The 17,857-nt window shown below is 47.7% G+C and overlaps 1 protein-coding gene across 1 annotated transcript; it reads right to left on the bottom strand.

Annotated features, from left to right (window-relative positions):
- Positions 1-9,381: 9,381 nt before the first annotated feature.
- Positions 9,382-10,494, bottom strand: LOC123106863 (protein LURP-one-related 8). The gene has a single exon (XM_044528899.1). It carries the CDS (start codon positions 10,376-10,378, stop codon positions 9,686-9,688), a length of 693 nt encoding a protein of 230 aa, XP_044384834.1. The 5' UTR covers positions 10,379-10,494; the 3' UTR covers positions 9,382-9,685.
- Positions 10,495-17,857: the final 7,363 nt, after the last annotated feature.

Raw genomic sequence — 17,857 nt, 5'->3', positions numbered from 1 at the left:
AAGCGCCAAATAATTGCTTTACTTTATCGCTATGCGATAGCAATAGTTGCAAGAGCAATTGTTGGCGAGACAACCATGTGACGACACATTGATATAGATCAAGATGATGGAGATCATGGTGTCATGCCGGTGACGATGGAGATCATGACGATGCTTTGGAGATGGAGATCAAAGGCACAAGATGATGATGGCCATATCATGTCACATATTTTGATTGCATGTGATGTTTATCTTTTATACATCTTATTTTGCTTAGTTCGACGGTAGCTTTATAAGATGATCTCTCACTAATTATCAAGGTACAAGTGTTCTCCCTGAGTATGCACCATTGCGAAAGTTCTTCGTGCTGAGACACCACGTGATGATCGGGTGTGATAGGCTCTACGTTCAAATACAACGGGTGCAAAACAGTTGCACACGCGGAATACTCAGGTTAAACTTGACGAGCCTAGCATATAACAGATATGGCCTCGGAACACGGAGACCGAAAGGTCGAGCGTGAATCATATAGTAGATATGATCAACATAGTGATGTTCACCATTGAAACTACTCCATCTCACGTGATGATCGGACATGGTTTAGTTGATATGGATCACGTGATCACTTAGAAGATTAGAGGGATGTCTGTCTAAGTGGGAGTTCTTAAGTAATATGATTAATTGAACTTTAATTTATCATGAACTTAGTCCTGGTAGTATTAGCATATCTATGTTGTAGATCAATAGCTCCGGATGTTGCTCCCAGTTTATTGTGTTCCTAGAGAAAAAATATGTTGAAAAATGTTAGTAGCAATGATGCGGATTGGATCCGTGATCTGAGGATTATCCTCATTGCTGCACAGAAGAATTATGTCTTTGATGCACCGCTAGGTGACAGACCTATTGCAGGAGTAGAGGCAGACGTTATGAACGTTTGGCTAGCTCAATATGATGACTACTTGATAGTTTAGTGCACCATGCTTAACGGCTTAGAATCGGGACTTCAAAGACGTTTTGAATGTCATGGAACATATGAGATGTTCCAGGAGTTGAAGTTAATATTTCAAGCAAATACCCGAGTTGAGAGATATGAAGTCTCCAACAAGTTCTATAGCTAAAAAGATGGAGGAGAATAGCTCAAGCAGTGAGCATGTGCTCAGATTGTCTGGATACTACAATCGCTTGAATCAAGTGGGAGTTAATCTTCCAGATAAGATAGTGATTGACAGAATTCTCTAGTCACCATCACCAAGTTAGTAGAACTTCGTGATGAACTATGATATGCAAGGGATAACGAAACGATTCCCAAGCTCTTCATAATGCTGAAATCAACGAAGGTAGAAATCAAGAAAAATATCAAGTGTTGATGGTAGACAAGACCACTAGTTTCAAGAAAAGGGCAAAGGGAAGAAGGGGAACTTCAAGAAGAACGGCAAGCAAGTTGCTGCTCAAGTGAAGAAGCCCAAGTCTGGTCCTAAGCCTGAGACTAAGTGCTTCTACTGCAAAGGGACTGGTCACTGGAAGCGGAACTGCCCCAAGTATTTGGCGGATAAGAAGGATGGCAAAGTGAACAAAGGTATATTTGATATACAGATTATTGATGTGTATTTTACTAGTGTTCGTAGCAACCCCTCGGTATTTGATACTGGTTCAGTTGCTAAGAGTAGTAACTCGAAACGGGAGTTGCAGAATGAACAGAGACTAGTTAAGGGTGAAGTGACGATGTGTGTTGGAAGTGGTTCCAAGATTGATATGATCATCATCGCACACTCCCTATACTTTCGGGATTAGTGTTGAACCTAAATAAGTGTTATTTGGTGTTTGCGTTGAGCATGAATATGATTTGATCATGTTTATTGCAATACGGTTATTCATTTAAGTAAGAGAATAAATTGTTGTTCTGTTTACATGAATAAAACCTTATATGGTTACACACCCAATGAAAATGGTTCGTTGGATCTCGATCGTAGTGATACACATATTCATAATATTGAAACCAAAAGATGCAAAGTTAATAATGATAGTGCAACTTATTTGTGGCACTGCCGTTTAGGTCATATTGGTGTAAAGCGCATGAAGAAACTCCATGCTGATGGACTTTTGGAATCACTTGATTATGAATCACTTGATGCTTGCGAACCATGCCTCATGGGCAAGATGACTAAGACTCCGTTCTCCGGAACAATGGAGCGAGCAACTGACTTATTGGAAATAATACATACTGATGTATGCGGTCCGATGAGTGTTAAGGCTCACGGCAAGTATCGTTATTTTCTGACCTTCACAGATGATTTGAGCAGATATGGGTATATCTACTTAATGAAACACAAGTCTGAAACATTTGAAAAGTTCAAAGAATTTCAGAGTGAAGTGGAGAATCATCGTAACAAGAAAATAAAAGTTTCTACGATATGATCGCAGAGGTAAAATATTTGAGTTAAGAGTTTGGCCTTCAGTTAAAACAATGTGAAATAGTTTCACTACTCACGCCACCTGGAACACCACAGTGTAATGGTGTGTCCGAACGTCATAACCGTACTTTATTAGATATGGTGCGATCTATGATGTCTCTTACCGATCTACCACTATCGTTTTGGGGTTATGCATTAGAGACAACTGCATTCACGTTAAATAGGGCACCATCTAAATCCGTTGAGACGACACCGTATGAACTATGGTTTGGCAAGAAACCTAAGCTGTCGTTTCTTAAAGTTTGAGGTTGCAATGCTTATGTGAAAAAGTTTCAACCTGATAAGCTCAAACCCAAATCGGAGAAGTGCGTCTTCATAGGATACCCAAAAGAAAATGTTGGGTACACCTTCTATCACAGATCCGAAGGCAAGATATTCGTTGCTGAGAATGGATCCTTTCTAGAGAAGGAGTTTCTCTCGAAAGAAGTGAGTGGGAGGAAAGTAGAACTTGATGAGGTAACTGTACCTGCTCCCTTATTGGAAAGTAGTTCATCACAGAAATATGTTCCTGTGACTACTACACCAATTAGTGAGGAAGCTAATGATGATGATCATGTAACTTCAGATCAAGTTGCTACCGAACCTCGTAGGTAAACCAGAGTGAGATCCGCACCAGAGTGGTACGGTAATCCTGTTCTGGAGGTCATGTTACTTGACCATGACGAGCCTACGAACTATGAGGAAGCGATGATGAGCCCAGATTCCGCGAAATGGCTTGAGGCCATGAAATCTGAGATGAGATCCATGTATGAGAACAAAGTATGGACTTTGATTGACTTGCCCATTGATCGGCGAGCCATTGAGATTAAATGGATCTTCAAGAGGAAGACGGACGCTGATAGTAGTGTTACTATCTACAAAGCTAGAATTGTCGCAAAAAGGTTTTCGACAAGTTCAAGGTGTTGACTACGATGAGAGTTTCTCACTCGTATCTATGCTTAAGTCTGTCCGAATCATGTTAGCAATTGCCGCATTTTATGAAATCTGGCAAATGGATAAACAAAACTGCATTCCTTAATGGATTTATTAAAGAAGAGTTGTATATGATGCAACCAGAAGGTTTTGTCAATCCTAAAGGTACTAACAAAATATGCAAGCTCCAGCGATCCATCTATGGACTGGTGCAAGCATCTCGGAGTTGGAATATACGCTTTGATAAGTTGATCAAAGCATATAGTTTTATACAGACTTGCGGTGAAGCCTGTATTTACAAGAAAGTGAGTGGGAGCACTACAACATTTCTGATAAGTATATGTGAATGACATATTGTTGATCGGAGATAATGTAGAATTATTCTGCAAAGCATAAAGGAATGTTTGAAAGGAGTTTTTCAAAGAAAGACCTCGGTGAAGCTGCTTACATATTGAGCATCAAGATCTATAGAGATAGATCAAGACGCTTGATAAGTTTTTCAATGAGTACATACCTTGACAAGATTTTGAAGTAGTTCAAAATGGAACAGTCAAAGAAGGAGTTCTTGCCTGTGTTACAAGGTGTGAAGTTGAGTAAGACTCAAAACCCGACCACGGCAGAAGATAGAGAGAGAATGAAAGTCATTCCCTATGCCTCAGCCATAGGTTCTATAAAGTATGCCATGCTGTGTACCAGACCTATTGTATACCCTACCCTGAGTTTGGCAAGGGAGTACAATAGTGATCTAGGAGTAGATCACTGGACATTGGTCAAAATTATCCTTAGTGGAATAAGGATATGTTTCTCGATTATGGAGGTGACAAAAGGTTCGTCGTAAAGGGTTACGTCGATGCAAGTTTTGACACTGATCCAGATGACTCAAAGTCTCAATCTGGATACATATTGAAAGTGGGAGCAATTAGCTAGAGTAGCTCCGTGCAGAGCATTGTTGACATAGAAATTTGCAAAATACATACGGATCTGAATGTGGCAGACCCATTGACTAAACTTCCCTCACAAGCAAAACATGATCACACCTTAGTACTCTTTGGGTATTAATCACATAGCGATGTGAACTAGATTATTGACTCTAGTAAACCCTTTGGGTGTTGGTCACATGATGATGTGAACTATGGGTGTTAATCACATGGTGACGTGAACTATTGATGTTAAATCACATGGCGATGTGAACTAGATTATTGACTCTAGTGCAAGTGGGAGACTGAAGGAAATATGCCCTAGAGGCGATAATAAAGTTATTATTTATTTCCTTATATCATGATAAATGTTTATTATTCATGCTAGAATTGTATTAACCGGAAACTAATACATGTGTGAATACATAGACAAACAGTATGTCACTAGTATGCCTCTATTTGACTAGCTCGTTGAATCAAAGATGGTTAAGTTTCCTAGCCATAGACATGAGTTGTCATTTGATTAACGGGGTCACATCATTAGCGAATGATGTGATTGACTTGACCCATTCCATTAGCATAGCACTTGATCGTTTAGTTTGGTTCTATTGCTTTCTTCATAACTTATACATGTTCCTATGACTATGAGATTATGCAACTCCCGTTTACCGGAGGAACACTTTGTGTGCTACCAAACGTCACAACGTAACTGGGTGATTATAAAGGTGCTCTACAGGTGTCTCCGAAGGTACTTGTTGGGTTGGCGTATTTCGAGATTAGGATTTGTCACTCCGATTGTCGAGAGGTATCTCTGGGCCCACTCGGTAATGCACATCACTATAAGCCTTGCAAGCATTGCAACTAATGAGTTAGTTGCAGGATGATGTGTTACGGAACGAGTAAAGAGACTTGCCGGTGATGAGATTGAACTAGGTATTGAGATACTGACGATGGAATCTCGGGCAAGTAACATACCGATGACAAAGGGAACAACGTATGTTGTTATGCGGTTTGACCGATAAAGATCTTCGTAGAATATGTAGGAGCCAATATGAGCATCCAGGTTCCGCTATTGGTTACTGACCGGAGACGTGTCTCGGTCATTTCTGCATAGTTCTCGAACCCATAGGGTCTGCACGCTTAAAGTTCGATGACGGTTATATTATGAGTTTATGTGTTTTGATGTACCGAAGGAGTTCGGAGTCCCGGATGAGATCGGGGACATGATGAGGAGTCTCGAAATGGTCGAGACATAAATATCGATATATTGGACGACTATATTCGGACATTGGAAAGGTTCCGAGTGATTCAGGTATTTTCGGGAGTACCAGGGAGTTACGGTAATTCGTATTGGGCCTTAATGGGCCATACGGGAAAGGAGAGAAATGCCTCAAAGGGTGGCCGCACCCCTCCCCATGGGCTAGTCGGAATTGGACTAGGGAGGGGGGCACCCCCTTCCTTCCTTCTCCTTTTCCCTTCCCTTTCCTTCCCTCCTACTCCTACTACTTGGAAGGGCTCCTAGTTCTATTAGGAAAGGGGGAATCCTACTCCCGGTGGGAGTAGGACTCCCCTAGGGTGCGCCATAGAGAGGGCCGGCCCTCCCTCTCCTCCACTCCTTTATATATGGGGGCAGGGGCACCCCAAAGACACAACAATTGATCTCTTGATCTCTTAGCCGTGTGCGGTGCCCCCCTCCACCATAATCCACCTCAATCATATCGTAGCGGTGCTTAGGCGAAGCTCTGCGTCGGTAGAACATCGTCATTGTCACCACGCCGTCGTGCTGACGAAACTCTCCCTCAACACTCGGCTGGATCGGAATTCGAGGGACGTCATCGAGTTAAACGTGTGTAGAACTCGGAGGTGCCGTGCGTTCGGTACTTGGTCGGTCGGATCGTGAAGACGTACGACTACATCAATCGCGTTGTGCTAACGCTTCCGCTTTCGGTCTACGAGGGTACGTGGACAACACTCTCCCCTCTCGTTGCTATGCATCACCATGATCTTGCATGTGCGTAGGAATTTTTTTGAAATTACTACGTTCCCCAACATGAATTAGTCTGACATAAGGTCTCAGTAGTAACAGACCCCGATCGATCCTGCCGTACAACATCTACGATGGTGCTTTGTAAACCCAACTCTGCCCAGACTTGTTTTGCCCTTTTGCAAATAAACAGACAATGTTTATTGTCCTCAACTCCAATCGCATATAACGTACATTGAGGGATAAGGGGTATGTGTCTGTTCGCAAGGATTCCATAGCAAGGTAACCATCCCTTTAGGATCTTCTACGCAACTTTTTTATTTTTTCCTAGGATTTTGAGGTTCTAGATCTCCTTCCAAATTGTGTTTGTGTACACATTTCCCTATCCATATCCACGAACAAGGAGTTGGCCATACTAATGCTCAAATTCTCCATGGTATGTCAATTGTACTGAGAAGGTTTTTGATCGCGTGTAATTCCTTGTGACAAAATCCTTCAATAGGTGTACATTCAACGGGATTTGTAGGATTCTATGAGCATCTACTGGAGAAAAAAATATCTCTTATCAAGGTTTCATCCCACCGTACATGGTAAGGATATACGATTTTGTCCACACATTTGAGCATAGTTACACCTCTAGGGGTGATAACTTTCAATGAAGGGCTTGATGGGATCCAGTCCTGCCAAATATTAATCTTTTAATCTGATGCCACTCGCCAAATGCAAGCCCTTTGAAAAGTTTGGATGCCTGCTACAATACTCTGTCATGTATAGGAAAATCACTTCTTTGGTCTGACCTTCAATATGTCCCCGTCGAGATAATACTCTGCACTCAACACACATGCACATAAGGAGTCCGGATTCTGAATAAGTCGCCAACGCTATTTTGATAACATAGCAAGGTTAGAACCGTGTAGGTCTCTAAATCCCAGACCCTCTTTCTTCGGTACACACATTATCTACCATGTGAACCAATGCATCTTCCTCCTCTCATCATTATCACCCCACCAATCTAGTTATATCATCAGTAATTTTTTACAAATTCCTTTGGGTAGTTTAAGCACTGACATTGCATATGATGGAATTGCTTGAGCTAGTGACTTCAGCAAAATTTCCTTACCCTGCATAGAAAGAATTGTTTTCTTCCACCCTTTAAGACGTTGGCAGACACAGTCAATGAGATGTTGAACAATCGTTTCTGTCCAAAATATGTATGTGAAAGATATTCAGTAACAATATGTAGATCTGTGCATACATCCTCCCGTATACCAACAGGATTAGTTCCACTAAGGGATTGGTTTCTCTACAATCAAACAAGGCCTTAGGGAGGACTACCAAGCAAACATTGCATGAATCACGAAGGGTAGCAGATGTTGTTGCATTAGGGCATCTCCAATGGCAAGCCGTAAATTTCCTCCCGCATCCCTCCACGGACAGGGGGGACCAGTCCGCAGACACGAATGCGGGAGGCCGTCATCCAACCATAGTCGCATGCATTGCAAATACTTTTTCAACAAACCGGATGAAATTCATGCAAACATGGACGGATTTCATATAAACATGACGGGTTTCATACAAATACGATGGATTTTTATTACATTTTGAACATTTAGAACAAAAACAAAACGACCCGACTCTAAACCTATCCTATGGTGGCGGTGCCCGGCGACCAAGCCCGTGTCGTCCTCCATCCGCTATCTCATGAGCACCGGCGATAGGACCCGTGAAGTGAAGATGCCGTCTCCGGCAAGGAAGAGTAGAACACGGGAGGCAGATGGACCCACATGAGACTTAAGGCCCTGCTGCCTCCTGTGGCCTACTCATCCTCGCAGGAGTCCGCGACCTGTCCGTCGCTGGTGGACGTGAGGCCCACGATGGAAATGGTGGCGCCGACGATGTTGTCGTCCCACCAGGCCGCCTGATAGTTCGTCGGTGGCACGTAAGACGCACAACTAGCATTGTTGTCCTCCGCGATCGCCTGCAGCTGTGCCTCCGTGGCTGCCTCTTTCTGGCGAGCGGCGGCTTGAGCGCGGACGGCATCGTAGATCGCACCCTGCTCCACGACGAACTTGGGGTTCGCCGTGACCATGGGCGCCATAGCCTCCTCTCTCGTGCGCTCGCCGTAGATCTGGCCCTCCGCTAGCCGGTGTTACTCCAAGGAACAAGTTGTACCACTGTTCCTCCCGTGCCTGCCGCCATGGTGGTGTTGTAGTGCGCTTGCTCCATGGTGAAGCCTGCGTACACAAGAGGCGTGGGAGTCGGGGCGGTGTCGTCAGAGCCCGTCTCCATCGTGGTGTCGTCCTCATCGTCGGAGACCTCACGTGAGCTGGCCAGCAAGTCGGCCTCGATCCGCCTGGCGTGGCGGCTCTCCCAGGCAACGGCAAGGACGGCCACCGTGTGCGACTCTCGCACAGTGCTTCGCTAGCCTGCAGTCATGGCAGACGTAGTGCAAGGGAGGAGGATGTGGAGTGGCTTGTGTTGTGGAGTAGACTTAGCCGAGTGTGGTCGCCTTCAAATAGCGGATTTCGGTGAGGCCAGGCCTTCGGTGCGTCAATGCGCGGCGTGGGAGTGGGTTTCTTGGTCGGTGAGCCTGCTTAATGGCGGCATACGGACAGACAGGGCATTGAACGGGCGTGGTATATATCTGTCCCATCTCGTACAGTCACACGTCTCCGGCATTGAACATGCACGAACATCGGAGATGCGTCGCGGGCGGCGCCTTCGGCTTGCGCGCCGCTTCAAGGGCGAAGGCGGTGAGAGGTCATGTCCGCCATGAGCCGTCTTCAATGTGGAGCGGCGCGCTCTACAACGACATGGATGCGGACAGCTGGCGCCAAGTGGGAACACGCACTGACGAGGAAGGAGGGTTTGGGTGGGCTAGGGTGGTTAGAAGAGGGCGTGGGAGCAGGCCGAACTCCCGCAAAGCTCCCATGTTTGTCTACTGTTTACGGGAGAAAGTACGTTCAAACCGTGTTGTAGATTGATACAGAATCACGTTGGATGGCTTTCGCGGTTTGAAGAGTGCAGTTTGGAAGGATGCATGAGGTTTAAGGGTCGGCGTTCAAGATGCCCTTACACGATCGGTGACGCAAGCATTCACTTTAGTATATCACTGACATTTCAGATCCATGTACATAGTATTTTTAGCGTCATCCATGAACAAGTTTCAGAGGCTGACCGTATATACACCGATTCCTAAGTCATGCATGCATCCAGCCTCCGTAGCCTTGTTTTCTAAATTTAAATGAAAATTACTCTTCTGCTTTGCTACTACATTCTGCGGGGCAATCTGCACCTAAAACTGTGCTCACGCCGACAGGTGGGGCCAGTAGCTTTCCCCTTGCGAAGAACCTTGTTGCCGTGTGGGGTCGCCAGGTCAGCGGCTTCACCAGCTGGCTCCTACCGCGGCCAGTGTACTCCTCCTACGCCGACCAGCTCCTGGGCAGCAGCGACGTCCGCGACGAGGCGGCGCCGAACATCTGGTCGAGGGCGACGACGACGCCCATGGACAGCGCCGTTCCCAGGCGGTGGTCAGGCACCACCAGCCGGAACACGTCGTCCCCCACCGACTCCTTCCGCCGCACCTCCGCCACGGGGGCGCCCCCGCGCGCGTCCCGCACCGCGCAGCTCCGCCGCCCGTACGACCCCTCCACGACGTAGGCGGCCGCGTCGGCGCCGGCCGAAGAGGGCCCCAGCGGCGTGACGTGCGCGAGCGTCTTGTCAGACGCGCGGCGGCGGAGGCCGGTGTGGTGACGGCGCACGGAGAGGAGCGGCTTCGCGGCGGTGGCGGAGGCGCTCGCGTCGCCCTCGTACACCACCCAGTGCTCCCCCAGGCCCAGGCCGAGCTTGATCTTGCGCCGCACGGTGAGGAGCGGCTTCCCCGCGGCGTCCATGAGCACGACGTCCTCGGCGCGGCGTCGGCTCCCCGACGAGGAGCCGTAGCGGTCGACTCGGAAGGCGAGGCCGCCGGCGGAGTCGAAGACGGTGAAGCCGTCGCAGTTGAAGAGCAGAGACTTGCGCCACACCGTCAGCACCGTGGGCTGCTGCTCCTCGACGACGGCCCTGCCTCCAGCCGGCAGCTCTGGCGCGGCGACGTTGGGGTGCACCTTGGCCATGCCGCTAGCTCGTAGATAGTTAGCTTGGCTCGCGGAGAGGGGCGCGGTCGAGCTGGCCGGCGTGCTTGCGGTCAGGAGGTTGGAGGAGAGGTGGAGAATGAGGAGAATCGGGGAGGCGGGCGGGGGATATATACCGGCCGGGTTGGACGGGAGGGCGGCCGAGCTAGGAATAAGGTGAGGTGGACGGCAGAGCACCGGATGCATGTCTTGTCTACGTGAGAATACTTTTCAGTTTATCAGAGTTTTTCCTCGAGGACCTGCTTTTTGTCACTAGACAACAATGGACATTTTCTTTTCTTTTTTCGTCTCGGCAGTTGCAAGCTAGCATGCTAGCATTATTCTTGATTGGTCGACATGGAAATAGGAATTTCGCAAACACAGAGCACATGGAAATAACGAAACTATCAAAGAGACGACAAATCTCTCTCCTTTTCTAATATTTCCCATTTGTTGCTGTTATTGGATGTATGAATGACGGGCTACCGCGGGGGCATGAGGGAATCAGGATAAATCGTGGACGGGCGGCCGGGCGGGCGGGCGGCTGGGCGGCCGTGCAAAGAACATATTCGTTGAGCAACAGCTAACCGCACCGGACTAAATTTGATCACTTTGTTGTAATCTCCTCGAAGTGTAGATAGATAAAGTCGTAGTGATATGGTCCATAGTGGAAGGCTGCGGCAAGGAATGAAAGTTGTATACCTTGCCTCCAAAGCAAGGGTCCTCAAACATCGCATGCATGTAGGACGTATGTGCGCGTATAAATTCCATTCCCTAAATTCGCTTAATAGTTAACCTAGAAGGAGCCATAGTGTAATGAACTGTTTTTTTTTCAGGCGGGGAAAATATGTGTCTTGGTCATATAACTCGTGAATTTCATTTCATGGCATATAACTCATGCATGTACGTAGACTAGAGCAGTATGTAGCTCGCCACACTAGCCTATACCGCTGGTCAGTTCATTGGATGGGAAACTAGAAGCTACACTAGGGCAAGTATGCCAGTTAGGGTGATGTCTACCAACTGGATCCTAATTGTTGCTCCATGCATGCATGCAATTCAGTACAGTACTCCCTCTGTCCCGTGATGTTAGACATTTTTTGACACTAGTGATCCAGCACCTACATGCAAATGATCCTTTGTCCAAAACTGACGTGTACGGATTTTTTTTCCATGGTGGGAATTGGGAAACGCAGAAAACAGAACATATGCTCGCTATATAAATCAGAATTTGACGCGCATATGCCAGCAAGTTAATACTATGATCCTGACGAAATTATTCATTACCGGATATGCTAGCTAGCAGCAAGTTAAGATGATTCAGGCAAAATAATTCAGGGATATGCTATGCTCCATATGTAGCAAGCCATTTTGACCAGGACGAAATTATTCAGCGGCATATCCAGCGTACATGTATACTTGGGCAGCGGCAGCTGAATGAATCACGGATGAACACACACTTGGGTAGCATATGCGGACCCAAAATGTCGTCACACTGAAGCAACAAAAAAGAAAAGAAAACATGCGACTCTTGGAGTGAAGTCGGCATCGAGCTAGCTAGCACCCTACTCAGCTTTCAACGTACTGTACGTAGTACACAGGCTAGCACGCATAGAGGTACATCGTACGTGCATGCATGTAGCTAGCTAACTTGGCGCCGAAATTGAGTCAGCTAGCATGTGCGCCACCATCCAACGACATACGGGATGCGCACACGTGGCTAGGCCACGGCCAGCAACGTATTCCATCCAGCTGGTCGATCCATCGTACACTTCCGTTTCCAATGTAATCAACTTTGAAGAACGATCGAAGCCGAAAAGGATAAAATAGGCAGGGTGGCTACACAGTCTGAGGCATTTCCAGCTAATGAATGCCATGGCACGTATACTTGCAATACGGTAGTATAGAACGATGGATGCATGCATCCATCACAGCACCAGTTACGTAGATTCAGGGGGAATATTTATAAGGAGCACGCGTAGAAATATTTCTAGGGATTGTGCAACTTTAGCAAAGATCGTGCGTGCATCTCGAAGCCTTGGGATATAGGAGTACAGTAGTATAGTACTCCCTCCGTTCCCAAATATTTGTCTTTCTAGACATTTTAGATGGACTACAACATACGGATGTATATAGACATATTCTAGAGTGTAGATTCACTCATTTTGTTTTGTATGTAGTCATTTGTTGAAATATCTAGAAAGACAAATATTTAGGAATGGAGCGAGTAGTTCTTGTAGTCGATGAATCGAACAGCATGTTCCTCTGCATGCGGACACAAAGCAGCGGTGTTGGACATCCATGCAGGCAAAGTAATGGGAAACTTCAAGCACTGTCTCCACGAGTCGTGTGTGCGCATGCGCGCGTCGTCTACCCAGTGTCCCGGCCGGGAGTGCTAGCTCCTTGTCTTTTTCTGCCAAGTCGTCTCGTCTCGACGCACAGAAGCCCCACTGTAATTTTTGTAACATAAAAAAAGAATCTCTCTCAGAAATCGATGGTGGGCGTGCTCTCTTCTTTGTTCTGACTTAGAGGGTGCTTGGATCCAAGGGACTTATTTTAGTCTGACTAAAAATAGTCTCTTTAAGAGGCTAAAGTTCCAAGCACCTCTGACTAAAGAGGGACTAAAACTAGTCTTGAGACTAAAATGTTTTAGTCAGGGTACCCCTACTAAAATGTGGATTAGTCCTCTCTCTCCTCATTTAACTCCTCTCTTCAACACATGCGAGTTCTGAATTGGAGGGTTTGAAGGATAATAAATGCTCATTAACTTGATTTTAGTCTCTTTAGTATTTGGATCCAAGCATGGGTGAGGCTAGCAAGTTTTAGTCCCACTATTTTTAGTCCTGAGACTAAAACATATCCAAGCACCCTTTTAAGCAACTTACTCTAACAGGGGCGGACAAATTTCGTGTTTTTGACCCTTTTCTGATAGTTAATCGAGATCTGACCCATATTTGTAAAAATTTCAGGATCTGACTTTTTTACTATCATCAAAGACCTTGACGGTAGGGTTGCACATTCTATCAGGAAAATTTGCTAAGTATGAAACACAGTGTATGCTTGCACCTATCGCCGGGCACCTTGGCAGTAGGGTTATATAGCCTACCGCCAGCCTGTTTGGTGATAGGGGTGTTTCCTACCGTCAAGGTGTCCGGCGGCAGGCTGTTACACCCTACCGTCATGGACCCTGTCGGTAGTAGAATGGTCAGATTTCAATTTTTTTTTACAAACTAGGATCAGATTTCGATTAAATTTCAAAAAAGATCAAAACATGAAATTTTGCCAACAGGGCAATGCACGCGGGCGCAACACGCCAACACCATCTATGAAAAGCTAGTAAAAAAACGCACTGCTAGTGAGCAACAGTAAGGGCGACTATGAAAAAGGCATGCACAGACAGATGAATGCCTTCCCGCCGGCACTTCTTCCCTGCGCGCATGACACTTCACAAACTGCTGCTCTATCTGCTGTTCGCCGCGTATAGGGCGTGTGCACACTGTATTTTGCCGGGTGGTGGAAACGTGAGACGGCCTTTGAATTTTGCCTGAGTAGCTAGGGCAGTGCGTGTACTGTTCACGGCACACATGCATGCACCGGCCCTTGGGATTGCTTGCTACGCCATCCAGGGATGTGGACGGGGCAGACGCCGAGCATTATTAGATTGCGAGTAAAGTCTATTTTAAACCTTAAACTCGTAGAGATAGTCTGAAGCAAACCCTTAACTTTGAATCCCTGAAATTAGCACCCTATATTCACCAATCCCGGTCAATTTCAAATCTAAACCGACCCTACACTGTTTGTTGCATCGGGAAAAGGACAATCCCAGCTGGGAACGATTGTTTCTGTCACTGACTCCATGGGCCTACATGTCATATTCATCTTCCCCACTTCATACATCTGAGTGGTGTGCTGCTTGCCCTCAACGCCCCGATGTCGTCTTCTGTTCCTGGTGTGCACCCTGCCGCGAGAAGATGGCCAGCGCAAGGACGATCATTGAACGTCGACGAGGGCCATCCAGAGTGACGCCGCGTCCCACCTTAGCGCACGCATGGTGTCTACCTGGCTGCTCGACAAGCGTCCAAGCATACCCAATACGCCCCGTACTGAGCTTATCTAATCTCCTCTGTGCTTCTACGACCTGTTGAGCTCAAGGCCCGTCGACCTCGTCATCCCCTCTGTACCCACCTCCATGGCCCGACCTGGCTTTTGATCGAGCACCTGATGTGCATACGGCTTGGCGAGCCGGAGCAGTGTGTGCCCATTGACGCCGATGCGGAGGACGGCAGAAACAACATGACTAGCAACACAAAGACCCGCTCAGGGTAATAACCTGACGTCGACGGCGGCGGCGCGCAACAGCACGCACGGCAACCCTGGAGCACCGCCTCGACCCGTGCACAGGAGGCGTGGAAGTTGGCGTCGTGCATGTCGGTTGGTCGGCGTCGCACGCGCCGCCGAAGAACACCACGCCGGCCTTGCATTGTACATCGGACCACGCGCCAGTGAAGATCAGTCGCAGAAGTGGACACGTTTCCGGCCAGCGGCATGATCCACAAGCTCCGACAAGCAAATACCGCTGCTTCAGGCCTCAATCCGGCACTGGTGGAGGGGAAGGAGTTCTTCTTGGTTCCAGCTGCGCTCGAGGAAGATGATAGCGAGAAGTATCGCCACGGCTCCGTGCCGAAGATGAGAAGAGAAGGGCGCCAACAGCATGAGCTTCTCCACCGTCGCACGCACGATGACCATTGAAAGGATCGATATGGTTGACTAGAGGGGGGGTGAATAGGCAACTACCAATTTTTACTTTTCTTTACCAAACTAAACTTTGCATCAAAGTAGGTTGTCTAGATATGCAACTAGGTGAGCAACCTATATGATGCAATAACAACAAGCATACAAGCAAGCAAGGGAAGAAACACTAAAGAGCTTGCACAAGTAAAGGTAAGAGATAACCAAGAGTGGATCCGGTGAAGATGAGGATGTGTTACCGAAGTTCCTTCCTTTTGAGGGGAAGTACGTCTCCGTTGTAGCGGTGTGGAGGCACAATGCTCCCCAAGAAGCCACTAGGGCCACCGTATTCTCCTCACGCCCTCACACAATGCGAGATGCCGTGATTCCGTTATTGGTGCCCTTGAAGGCGGCGACCGAACCTTTACAAATAAGGTTGGGGCTATCTCCACAACTTAATCGGAGGCTCCCAACAAGACCACAAAGCTTCACCACAATGGACTATGGCTCCGTGGTGACCTCAACTGTCTAGGGTGCTCAAACACCCAAGAGTAACAAGATCCGCTAGGGATGAGTGGGGGAATCGAAAATTTCTTGGTGGAAGTGTAGATCGGGGCCTTCTCAACCACTCCTGAGCAAATCAACAAGTTTGATTGGCTAGAGAGATAGATCGGGCAAAATGCAGCTTGGATCATTTAATGGAGCTTGAGCAATAAATGGAGCTTGGGGGAGGAAGAGGTGAGTGAGAGAGAAGAAGGGGACTCCCTTTTATAGTGGGGGCAACAATCCCGTTGCCCCCCACCAACCAGCCCCGCACAGGGCAGTACTACCGCTGAGAGGGGGCGGTACTACCGCCAGGACAGCGGTACTGCCGCGCCAGCCAGCGGTACTGCCGCGCTGAGGAGACTAGTAGGGAAAGGACCCAACTGCGGTACTACCGCGGTGGTAGGGGCGGTACTACCGCTCCTGAAATGGTACTACCGCCTCTACAACCATAACTAGTGCCGCAAAACCTGACACGAGAAAAAGACCTCTCGAATCGAGGCGATAGGAGCCAGACTGCCCAGCGGTACTACGGCAGTGGGGTCACGGGCGGTACTACCGCTGTGGAGCGGTACTGCCGCTTGTGACCCTTCGGTCGTACTACCGCAGGCAGTGCGGTACTACCGCTGGGGCGCGCGAGAGAGAGAGAATCTCTCAAAGATGTTGAGGACAAGGCGGAGGTGCCAGGCCCCCAGCGTACTACTGCTGTGGAGCCACGGGCAGTACTACCGCTGTGGAGCGGTACTACCGCTGGGTTGCGCGGTACTACCGCTTGGACCCAGACAGGACAAGGAAGAGAGGAAAGATCTCTTCAATGGAAAGGAGATGCTCGGAGGGTGAGAAGCTGATGTGTATGTGATGATTCCACCCATGCAATACCCTAGCGGACCCCCTCTTGATAGTACGGTGCCCTCTACGCAACTAGTCCACCGAGAAAGAAACGAAAGAGCTACACCGTCTTGAAATACACTCCGAGGGGAAGAAAGCGTCTCGTGCCAAGGGATAATCTGTGAATTATTCAAAGCACAAGATTAGTCCGCAAACATGTTGTCATCAATCACAAAACTACCTTGAGAGAGATATGCCGTAACAATCTCCCCCTTTTTGGTGGATTGATGACAACTAGGGATTTACGCAAGGAAAAGAAATAAAACAAAGAAAACTAAGAACTACAAAATATAGACGGGCTCCCCCCAGAATGTGTGCACCAAGATATGGCACGACACACACATTCGGATCAACACCCCCCCTATATTTTATAGTCCAACAATACTAAGCACAAGATATATGAGAGAAGAGAATAAACAGGACAAGCATGCATCTCATAATAAACTACAGTACTCTGAAAATACATAAGTAATAAGGTAGCGATAGAAAGCATATGTCTCACACCATATGTCTAGAACTTAGGTCACCAAACCAAACCAAATAAAGACACCGAGAGAACACACAAGAAACCACAAGACGACTCAACGACTCAAAGCACGACAATAACACAAATCCCTACACTCTCTCCCCCTTTGGCAGCGAGACACTAAAAAGGGCAAAGAGTGACGCTACGACTCCAGGTGATGGGAAGAAGACGATCTCGAACATCACATCTCTGCATCTTCATCATGGGTCGAAAACTGCTCGGCATCGGAGTCGGTCCAATGGCAATTCTGATGAATCCAGTCCTCCTCTTCAGTGATCTGACCCTCAGACCCACTGGCAACTATTGCTCCCATCTGACGCATGAGCTCCTTGTGGCGCGTCCTGGCATGCTTCTCCGCCACATGAGTCATGTACTGACCATGAGACTCCATGCAGAAAAGCTTCTTCATCTTGCGCTTAAGCTTCTGTGCCCACGACGGTTCTGTACTAGAGGGGCCAAAGTCCTCCTCATGATCATCAGTAGCAGCCCCACCCTCGGTCCCCATGGCAGCAGCAGCAGCAGACGGACCCCCTGTGGCAGCAGTAGCAGATGGACCCCCTGTGTGAGGCGCTGTCCAATTGTCCTTCTTCCTCAGACGCTTGATCTCATGAGAAACCAAGTCTCCAGTTTCTAGCAACACTCTGGGATAAGTCTGTGCCCAGGCCCTCTCAATGAGCCTCATGATGAATGGACCATATATAGGGCACTTGCGCTCAGACACGGCAGAGAGAAGTTCAGACCACATGACATGAGAAATATCCAGGCTCTCTCCAGTGCTTGCTTCCTTCTCATGCTGA

This window comes from Triticum aestivum, chromosome 5A (genome assembly GCF_018294505.1).
Source record: "Triticum aestivum cultivar Chinese Spring chromosome 5A, IWGSC CS RefSeq v2.1, whole genome shotgun sequence".
Lineage (NCBI taxonomy): Eukaryota > Viridiplantae > Streptophyta > Magnoliopsida > Poales > Poaceae > Triticum > Triticum aestivum.
The sequence above is the reverse complement of the archived record's forward strand: the minus strand, read 5'-3'. Positions and strand labels throughout refer to the sequence as shown.